This window comes from Mastomys coucha, unplaced genomic scaffold (assembly GCF_008632895.1).
Source record: "Mastomys coucha isolate ucsf_1 unplaced genomic scaffold, UCSF_Mcou_1 pScaffold6, whole genome shotgun sequence".
Classification (NCBI taxonomy): Eukaryota; Metazoa; Chordata; class Mammalia; order Rodentia; family Muridae; genus Mastomys; species Mastomys coucha.
The window spans coordinates 47,327,012-47,338,420 of record NW_022196912.1 but is presented as its reverse complement, the minus strand read 5'-3'; the positions used below and the strand labels follow the sequence as shown (position 1 = coordinate 47,338,420).

At 37.1% G+C, this 11,409-nt stretch overlaps 1 protein-coding gene across 2 annotated transcripts in view; it reads left to right on the top strand.

Annotated features, from left to right (window-relative positions):
• Positions 1 to 11,409, top strand: part of Bcap29 (B cell receptor associated protein 29) — a 42,448-nt gene that overhangs the window by 20,216 nt on the left and 10,823 nt on the right. For both annotated transcript variants that reach the window (XM_031357467.1, XM_031357468.1), the window contains exon 6: positions 2,813 to 2,921. In XM_031357467.1, the coding sequence (XP_031213327.1) occupies positions 2,813 to 2,921 (109 nt within the window). The remainder of the gene's footprint in view (positions 1 to 2,812; positions 2,922 to 11,409) is intronic.

Genomic DNA, 11,409 nt, shown 5'->3' with positions numbered 1-11,409 from the left:
GTTCTGATGATGCCAAGTAACCTTGGTTTGTGTTGTTAATTTTCTTATGCTTGCCGCAACCCACCCCCACCCCCCCACCCTCGCCATTTGGTTATCTCTAGTGCTACCTAGTGCTACCTGCCCTTGCTAAATCTGACTGGAGCCTGTCCTTCCTGTGATCCTGGTTGTGTTAGAACTCTTCAGAGTCAAGTTGACTCTGTTATCCTGTGATTCTGGGATCCTGGGATCCTGGGCTTGTTAGAGCACCTGGGAGTGTAGCAGCTTCATTTGGGTGTTGTGGGACTTGCTGCAGAGCTTGTGCTCAAGGTCTGCTCAGGACACCACCCCTGAGAGACTGGAAGGAACCCGAGCCACTCTGCTGGTAGAATTCCTGTGTGCCTGGATCCGCTGGTCCCAGTTCCTACAGGTGTTAGGATAGATGTTGTGTCTTCCTCACCTCTGATCCTGAGATTGTCAGAGCGCCTGGTAGTGGAGCTTGCTCTGGGTGTTGTGGGACTGGCTGCAGAGCTTGCGCCCAAGGTCTGCTCAGGACACCAGCCCCCTCACCACTTTCTTTTCTATTAGTTTCAGTATATCTGGTTTGATGCGGAGGTCCTTGATCCACTTGGACTTGAGCTTTGTACAAGGAGATAGGAAAGGGTCAATTTGCATTCTTCTACATGCTAACTGCCAGTTGAGCCAGCACCATTTGTTGAAAATCCTGTCTTTTTTCCACTGCATGGTTTTAGCTCCTTTGTCAAAGATCAAGTGACCATAGGTATGTGGATTCATTTCTGGGTCTTCAATTCTATTCCATTAATCTACCTGCCTGTCACTGTACTAATACCATGCAGTTTTTATCACAACTGCTCTGTAGTACGGCTTAAGGTCTGGGGTGGTGATTCCACCAGAGGTTCCTTTATTGTTGAGAATAGTTTTGGCTATCCTGGGTTTTTTGTTATTCTAGATGAATTTGCAAATTGCTCTTTCTAAGTCTGTGAAGAATCGAGTTGGAATTTTGATGGGGATTGCATTGAATCTGTACATTGCCTTCAGCAAGATGGCCATTTTTACTATATTAATCCTGCTAATCTATGAGCATGGGAGATCTTTCCATCTTCTGAGATCTTCTTCAATTTCCTTCTTCAGAGACTTGAAGTTTTTGTCAAACAGATCTTTTACTTGCTTAGTTAGAGTCACACCAAGGTATTTTATATTATTTGTGACTATTGTGAAGGGTCTCGTTTCCCTAATTTCATTGATTCCACATAAAGCCATCCTCTACTAAATATGCAGTTAGAGCCATGAGTCCCTCCTTGTGTATTCTTTGGTTGGTAGTTTAGTCCCTGGGGCTTCTGGGGGTTCTGTTTGGTTGATACTGTTGTTCTTCCTATGAGGTTGCAAACCCCTTCAGCTCCTTCAGTTCTTGCCAATTCCTCCATTGGGGTCCCCGTGCTCAGTTTGATGTTTGGCTTCGAGCACCCACATATATATTTGTCAGGCTCTAGCAGAGCCTCTCAGAAGACAGCTATATCAAGTTCCTGTCAGCAAGCTCTTCTTGGAATCAGCAATAGTGTCTGGGTTTGGTGTCTGCAGATGGGATAGATCTGTAGGTGGGGCAGTCTCTGGATGGCCTTTCCTTCAGTCTCTGCTCCTGTTCCTGCATTTTTTTTTAACAGGAGGAATTCTGGATTATTATTTTTGAGGTGTAGTGGGTAGCCCCATCCTTCAACCAGGGGCCATGCTTATCCACTGGATATGGTTTCTACTGGTTCTATCTCACCCTTGTTGAGTATTTTGGCTAATGTCCTCTTTGTTGAGTCCTGGGAACCTCTTGGAATTTAGGAAATTTTCTGTCAGTTACTTTACCGTTCAGATCTGTATCTTGTTCTTACCTAGAAAAGACAAGCATTAGACATTGTTATATCCAGGTTAGATTTTGAAATATAAAGAACATTTTAAATTATGAACTACACTAAAAACTAATTTGGTATTGTTTAATGAAAACCAGAGCTTTCCTCCCCTGAGATCACCCTGCCCTTTCCTATTTACCAGTCTTCATCCTGGCAACATTATACTCTTACATACTTCCATGTGTAAAAAGTAGTTTCCAGTAGATAAGATAATACAATTATAGCATGATGATTTGTACATAAAACATAAAAATCATCCTAAACCAAAGAAGGCAGTCACATTGATTAAAAGCATAATTCTAATTATAGCCCAATCAGAAATTCTTACTTTGATCTCAGAGACATCATCCATAATAAGAGCAAATCTTTTGTTTTGTTTTGTTTTGTTTGAGACAGGGTTTCTCTGTATAATTCCAGCTGTCCTGGAACTTGCTCTGTAGAACAGGCTCGCCTCAAACTCACAGACATCTTACTGCCTCTGTGCCCAAGTACTGGGATTAAATGCATGTACCACTACCTCCCAGCCATAATAAATCATTTATAAGAATATTTTTATGTTTATGTGTGTCCTTGTGAATGTATGTGGTTATATTAATATACGTGTAGCTGCCCACAGAGGTCAGAGACATTGGCTTCCCCTGGACTAGATTTATAGGGAGTTGTAAGCTGCCCCACATGGATGCTGGGAATCAAACTCAGGTCCTCTATAAAAGTATATGTCCCCTAACAGCTGAACTATCTCTTCAGCTTCACAGTATTTTGTGTGTTTGCTAGCTATCAAGTTTTATTAATAAAATGTTTTATAAAGGATATTAAATACTTAAAATGACAACTTTATAAAGACCAATAATTTAAATTTATTCAAAAAGTCCAGCTGTTGCAATCTAAGCTTATTTTTTCTTGTACCTCTTTTGTGATAGGTGCTAAAAAATAATGGCAATGCTAAAGAACACCTTTTGGAAACTGAAAATAAAAAACTAGTAGAAAACAAGGAAAATCTGAAAACTGAGCTGCAGAAGACTTCCGATGGTAACTGTGCATGCATGTGTAGAGGGCAGGGCTGTCAGCTATCTCATGCTGCCACGTGTGCCTCATGGGTTTACTTTAAACAAGACCAAATGTCCTCTGGCCAGCACTGAGGATGATTATTTATAGATTTCTATTCAAATATGAGAGTGAAACTTTGTGCCAAGAGAAACATGTTCTGTTATGCAGAAAAACATGTAGGTGTTTCAGATTTGTGTTGTAAATACAAATGTTCTTGCCTCAGCAAAAGAGCTATGGGCTTGAAAACTTTCCTATAAACATATTTCTGTAAAATTAGTCACATTTTTTCTGTCATCATGCATTACTTCTTTGATAGAAGTAATCACAAGGAGAGAGCCTTGATAGAATAATACGTTGCTTATGTTAAGCCCTAATATTTCCAACACACTAAACTTACATTTAAAAAAAAATTGAAAAAGACAAAAAGTAAGCATCAGTCTGGGATATCAGTTGAGAAATTGCACTGTAGGATCAAATTGGGGCATCCTAAATCTAATCCCACGAAGGCAATTGTTAGCACACTAAAAATGTTCCAGTAGTTCTTAGTATATCAATACTCAGAGTATAGTAAAGTCGATACTCCAAATCCATTGTCATTTAAGAACCTATTGAGTGTGTATAGCTTGATCCGGGCAATGTGTCTGCATGTGGAGGCAGGTAATGCTCGACATTGGCCAGACACAAGGAAACCTGTCAGGCATTCATGGTTAAGGCTGTTGGCTACTGGCTACGATGATGATGAATGCATAGTCCTTCTCCAATTTCAAATCTCTTCTTCTACTTTAGGTTGAAGGTAGATAAGATTCAGTGACTAAATCAAGGCCTGCTTGAGATCATTATGAGTTTAGATTTCCTTTAAGTTGCTCTCAGCATAATAGAAGTTCTCTGAAATATTACTTGCTATTATTAAATATCTATTTACATTATCTGGGCAGGATTTATTTCATGGATGCATGTTTAAAAATTTTAAATTGAAATTCCAAAGATAAAAGCTAATTCTATATATGAAAACCTAGATAAGGATATTTCATGTGCTGCAAAATTCTTCACTATTTTTTTAAATTTTTAAATTTTCTTATATATGCGGGTGTTTTCCCTTTATATATGTCTGCGCACTACAGTGTGCCCGGTGCCCTCGGAGGCCAGAAAAGGGCATCAGACACTCTGGAAATGGAATTGCAGACAGTTGTAAACATCCATATGGGTGCTGTGAACTAAACCCAGATTCTCTGAAAGAGAAACTAGTGCTCTTAACCCCTGAGACATCTCATCAACCCCTAAAATGTCTTATTTAAATTCAAACAATTAAATAAAAGCGGCAGACAAAGATAGCTTAGAATTAGTGGATTAAAAATCCACATACTCTTCTAAACAAGATTGTTTTTGGTATAACTGCAAACTATATTTACTAAAATTCCAAAAGATTTAGATATAGTTAAGAAAGTTCAACATTTATGTAAAAATTAATTTAGTAGTTCGTATCCTCTGCAGTGATTTTTTTTAACTCATAAAATATTCTTATTAACCCTTTTAGAGAATGTAAGGAAGTATTTCAAAAGTACATTTAATTAGTAAAAATAATGTTACAAAATATTTTTATATCTAGCAAGATCTCTTATTTTGTGAGAAGGTAATATAATATTAAAACAAACAAACAAAAAAAGCCAGGGGTTTAGCTCAGTTCACAGTGTTTGCCTAGCATGCACAAAACCCTGTATTCATTCCCTAACACTTCATAAACCAGGCATCATGGTTCAGGACATTGATGTGAATGGGATCACCTACAGACTGGGTTTCAGACCAACCTTGCCAGCATAAAACTTTCCTGATGATGATGATGATGATGATGATGATTGATGAGGATGATGATGATTGATGATGGTGATGATGATGATTGATGATGATGATTGATGATGGTGATGATGATGATTGATGAGGATGATGATGAAGATGAGGATGATGATGAAGATGAGGATGATGATGATTGATGATGGTGATGATGACGATTAATGATGATGATTGATGAGGATGATGATGGGGATGATGATTTCAGTCAATAAAGTGCTTGTCAATCAAGGAGGACCTGAATCTGGGCATAGTGACATACACCTTTAATCTCAGCACTTGGGAGGCAGAGGCAGGCAGATCTCTGTGAGTTTGAGGACTGCCTGGTTTATATAGTGAGTTACAGGATAGATACAGCTACATTGTGAGATCTGTCTTGAAAACAAGCAAACAAAAAAAGATAAGGCCTGAGTTCAAGTCCTAGCAGCCATGTTAAAGCCAGCATGGTGACAATCAACTTTAGTTGGAGTTCTGGGGAAGCAAAACCGAAGGATCTTTGGGGCTCATTGGCCTAAGCTATTAGTCTGTGTAATCAGTGAGCAACCAGGATCAGTACACCCAGTGTTGACCTCTAGCTTCCATATGCACACAGCATAAATAAATGTAAAAAGACAGGAAGCTCTAGCAAGATGGCTCAGCAGTAAAAGTCTTTGCTGCCACCATTCACTACCTCGAATGGAGTGAGCCCCAAGACCACGTGATAAAAAGCAGGAGCCAGCTCTCTCAGCATGTCCTCTCAACTCCACATCTGTGCTTGCATGCATTGTAATACTCTCTCACACAACAAACATTAAAAATAAGTAAATGAACAAACAAACAAACAAATAAATAAATTGTAATGTTTTCCAAATATGATAATATGTGATGTTCTGATTTTTCTCCAAGCAATTTAGTTTCCTCTTTCTTTACCATTCAACATTTACAATTTACACTTTACAAAAATGAGGCTTGAGGGAGGCATAAGTGCTGAGGACACTCTCTAATGAGGTCAAAAGCCACAAGAGGGATATGTGGAATATGAAATAAAATTTTAAAAATCAACTTGTAATTCTGAGATACTTTAAACTTTAGCTTCTTAATCCTGATGTAAAATCAAACTCAATATTGCTTCAGTATTTATTTAACAGAAAACTTGGGTGTTTGGAGAAAATGAACACTTTAATAATATTGGCATTGTGGTTATAATCTGATAAGAAGATATACTGGTCCTATGTTTGAAATGTAGACCGTCTGACTACTTTCAAAGGGTGTCAGTGTTGAAATCAAAGCAGATTTTACCTGTTTGAGTGTGTCCTGTTTGGTTTCTGCCAGATGTGTAATATTTTATGAACACATTTCATTAACGTGGAGTACTTTTTTAGATGACATTCTTAGTGACCTTGAGAGGCTCAAAAGCTGTTTCCAGAGATGTTTCTTTGGCTGCTCTCTTGACTTATACCAGACAAATTCATACAGACAAGACTAGGAAACTGTATCCGCTGATAAAGTCATATATGATTTTAACAGTACAGTGCTCGACACACAGCTGCATCAAATACTCATTTAAATATTTCTAAAAATTGGGGATATTAAGATGACATTGCTTAAGAACTTTTCAATCATTTATGCTGAAATGCTCTTTTAGTCATTCTGGTATTTTATAGGATGTTTCCCAAAGGAATTTTCTCTTGTGCTTCTATGATCCATCTTAAGTATCTTCTCTAAAGTTTATTAGAGAAAATAAAGTACTAAATAGAAAGGCTTATTTAAGCTAAATATAGCACCAAAACAGAAAAGTAGTATTCTTGACCTTATTCTTACACTCTGCCAGGGGCTGGAAAAATGACTCAGCAGTTAAGAGCACTTGTTTCTGGACTGGCGAGATGGCTTAGTGGTTAAGAGCATTTGTTGCTCTTCCAGAGAACCAGAGTTTGATTACCAGGACCCACATGGTGGTTCACAATTATGTGTAATTCGGTTCCAAGGGATCCAATGTTCTTTTCTAACCTCCTTGGGCTTCTGCTTGCATATAGCATATATACATACACTCGTGCACACACATAAAATAAATGTTTTTAAAAGAACATTCTACTAATAAATATTCCAATGTTTAATCCCTGGCTCAGATTTTGACCAGTTAGTAAGCTATTTCTGTGTTTTAGTGTATTAATATTATCTCTGAGATCAGAAGAGAGTACACATATCCCAGGGCACCTAATTTATACTCAAGACTACCTAGTCAGATGCAAGGATAATCCACTGAACAATAAGTCTGATATCCCAGTGTGTTGAGTAATTGGGGAAGGGCTTTGTTATAAAAAATCAGATCCTAAGCTGTAAGGAATTTATAAAGCTTATAATAGAAATAAACCTGTGTTGTAGAAAATCTGCTGTTCAAAAGATTGTCTTAAAGACCCTTCCAGGATAATTAGTAGTAGTTGTTTCTACAACTAAATCTTTCTCAGTGTTTCTTCTTATAGCTAGAGGAAATATCTAGTACCCAAATATTGAATGCATTTAGGCTATGGTAAAACTACATGGAACTTAACTAGAAATGACAGTACCTGTTCCTCATGTCTTTAAGAACAGGATTGTCCTAGGCATGCTGCACACCTTAATCTCAGCACCGGAGAGGCAGAGGCAGGTGGATCTCTGTGAGTTCAAGACTAGCCTGGTCTACAAAGCTAGTTTCAGACCAGTCAAGGCTGTTTGTTATACAGAGAAATCCTGTCTCAAAAACCAAAACAAAAAAACAGGATTACACTTGTAACTTGAATTACTTAAAAAGAAATCATTAGGGCTGCCAACCTTAGAGCAAACGTTATCTAGCAATTCTTATTTCCTTAAAAAGGAACCTGGGAGAAAACATGGGTACCTGTAATAGCAGCATTACAGGGATGAAGTCAGCAGGATCAGAAGTTCAAAGCTATGCTTCCCGTACAGCAAACCTTCACATTCAGCCTGGGCTGCTGGAGACTGTCTCAGAGACAAGCAAGAGTGGAGGCACAGGCCCTGATTCTTCTTCCCCTCCCCCTCCCCTTCCCCTTCCCCTTCCCCTTCCTTTTTTATTTTTTTTAATCACCAAATTTTGAAGAATTCTTCAAAACATTTTTTGTAAATCATTTAACATGAAGAATAATTAATATTTTATTAAAAAAATATACCTGTTGCCAGGCACTCACCTGAAAATCCAGCACTTTAGTGGCTAAGAGCAAAAGAATTATGAGTTAGAGGCACCCAGGTTATATAGCATGACCCGATTCAAAAAGAAAAATATATACCTCTTAAGGGAAAAGCAAATGTGTAATGACTTTTCTAAATAAAGCATGTATAAATAGAACAGAGACTGAGTGTAAAGAACTATTACGTGTACCTAAGTGCTGGCAGCATATAATAGAGACTCTTAGTTTGGGGCTAGGGAAGAGTAGATTTGTGTACCATTTTTAAAATACTGTTGATTCAATATCTTCCTAGGTGAATGCTTTTCTATTACTTTGCCATACCTAAAAAAAAAAAATAAAAAAAAAAACCTAAAATTTCCTTCATAGATTACCTTTATAACCTCAAAATGCATTTTTTTTAATTTCCTTTTTTAGCCAGTAATAAGTATACTAACATAGGAACCAGAGACTGAAACTGCTAAGTGCTTTTCAATAGAAACTGAAAATCAAAACCAAATGCAGAATCATAGGACACTTCTACTCTGTATAGCCAGATGTCTATCTTCCTGCCTGAGTCTTAAGCGTAATATAAGCAAGCTTTTTATGTAAACTTATAAGATTTACAGTTCCTGCAGATAAACCATGTATCTTTCTAAAATTAAATTCTCAAAGTCTAATCTCTGGATACTTCTAGTAGTTAAATTATTGTGGACATGAATCATGAATTAAACTATCCTTTCTTTTCTTTCTTTTTAGGGTAGTTTTTTTGAGGCAGGATCTCATGTAACTAAAGCTGCTCTGTAGTTCCTAATCCCCCTGCTTTAACCCTTGCCTTGCAAACTTATTATCTAACTGACCCACTTGATATTAGCTCTTTAAAGTGCTTTAAACCTATGATCAATCCTTTTAGTTAGGCAAGTAATGCATTCATTAACTCATCTCTATATTACCTCCATATATGGATGGTTGATGTTATTATCAGACTATAAAATGAGTCTTACTTTCCATAACATTACTTTTCTTAGAGCCTGGCAGTGGTGGCATGTGCCTCTAATCCCAGCACTAGGAAGGCAGAGACTGGTGGATCTCTGTGAATTCAAAGCCTTTAAAAAGCATTACTTTACTAGGATAAATATACAATGGTGATATGTTATTGTTTGTTTCCTTTCTACATTCCCATTCAGTTATATTTCCCTTCTCTGTGAGCTCTTTACTGTACCCAAATAACAAACAAAATTACCTATACCAAGGAAAAGCTTTTGTAATTATTAAAGAGGGCATTAACAAAAGAAAACAGACTATTTGCCAGGTGGTGGTGGCGCACGCTTTTAATCCCAGCACTTGGGAGGCAGGGGCAGGCGGATTTCTGAGTTCAAGTTCGAGATCAGCCTGGTCTACAGAGTGAATTCCAGGACAGCCAAATCTACACAGAGAAACCCTGTCTCAAAAAAAAAAAAAAAGGAAAAAAGAAAAGAAAACAGACTATTTAATGAAGATCGTATAGTCCAGATAGGTGTAGCAAATGTATGTACTTAAAACAGTTTTACTTCCTACTCTAAATGATACATGAGGAAGTCTACCCAAAAAAGGCATGAATAGACACAGCCAACTGCATTCTGAATAAAGAAATGTTCTAAGGGACAAGGTCAATGAACACAGTTCTCTAAATGTTGATCAACATAAGCTAGCAGAAAAATGGATCAATGACATTACTCTTTTGAGTGGAGCAAAGCATATGATTGACAGGTTTATTGATGTATCATCCTAGGAAGCAGTGAATTGTGGAGATAAAATGTTGACTCCCCTATGAAAAAAAAAAGAATGTCTTAATATCTTGATGTTCTTTTGTTGTACTTTCTAACTAGGTATGCACATTTATTAAAAACCTTTATGATAAATGTTTTTATAATGAATATATCACCTTATAGAAACTTATTTTTTATTGCAGAGAGAGTTACAGAAAAATTAAACTGGACAACTTGTCTTAAGATACTTAGAAAAGAGTTGGAGATATGGCTCAGCGGTTAAGAGCACTGATTGCTCTTCAGGAGGCCCTGGGTTCAGTTCCCAGTACCCACATGGCAGCTCACAACAGTCTGCAGCTCTATCTACTTCCACAGGCTCCAACATCCTCACACAGACATACATGCCACACATGCAGGCAAAACACCAATACACACAAAATAAAAATAAATAAATGTATGTAAAAGTTAAAAAAGATGCTTAGGAAAAAATACACAATGATTAATACATAATAATTACCTTTGGTATATATATTGGATGTCTGTTTTTAACTTATTTTCTGTAGTAATTTACTTATATACAATGAAAAGTTAGTTAACAGTTTTGTGGGATGTTACTATTATTATTGTTATTATTATTATTATTATTATTATTATTATTATTATTCCTTTTCAAAGACCCTGGTAAGACAGCCAATTTTGGCTTGGAATATTTGATCAATTTCTAACTTCACCTAGAAAGTAGATTTTCACTATTAGAAAGTTGTTTGAAATCTGTGGGGAAGTACAGGATAGTCTTGGTCAAGTTGGTAAATCTTTTTAGAAAACAGTTTTCTCGGGCTAGAGAGATAGCTCAGTGGTTAAGAGCATTGACTGTTCTTCTAGAGGTCCTGAGTTCAATTTCCAGCAACCACATGGTGGCTCACAACCATCTGTAATGGGATCTGATACCCTCTTCTGGTATGTCTGAAGACAGCTACAGTGTACTCATCATATATATAAAAAATAAAGAAATAAAAGAAAAATCTTAGAAAAAAAAAAAACGCTGGGCAGTGGTGGCGCACGCCTTTAATCCCAGCGCTTGGGAGGCAGAGGCAGGCGGATTTCTGAGTTCGAGGCCAGCCTGGTCTACAGAGTGAGTTCTAGGACAGCCAGGGCTACACAGAGAAACCCTGTCTCAAAAAAAAAAAAAAAAAAAAAAAAAAAACAGTTTTCGAGATCTCTATAAAATTAGGTAGGAGACTAAACTAGAATTTCTGTTATGTAGCTCCAGATAATGTAATTAAGTAAGCATGACTATGGGAATGAACTTCATTGTTGTCCTTTTGACCTTTAAATATTTTTTTTTATGAGAGAAAACTTCACAGTGACTTCTCTTTCTCCAAATCTTAAATTCAGCAGGTGGTTAATTAAATAATATTCTTGACTTCAAAAAGATGCTTCCAGCAGTCATTAGGGCAGGACCTGGCATGTTTGATCTATCTCTTAACTCTCAAATCTTAAATGTTGAACTCTCTTGGGTGGAACACTGGAGGGAAGGAGAGGACATGAGCCAGTAAAATGACTTTGCATTACTGTATGGCTGCTTATGCAGACCATCTGCTGAACCTATTGGTATGGAATGATAAAAGTTCATGACTGCAGAATTGATTTGAAAAGATAATCAGCATGGTCTTTTTATTATCCTATTAGGAAACTAAAAACAAGACTAGAGCTATTGAGCTTTTAAGAGTGTTTGCTTTT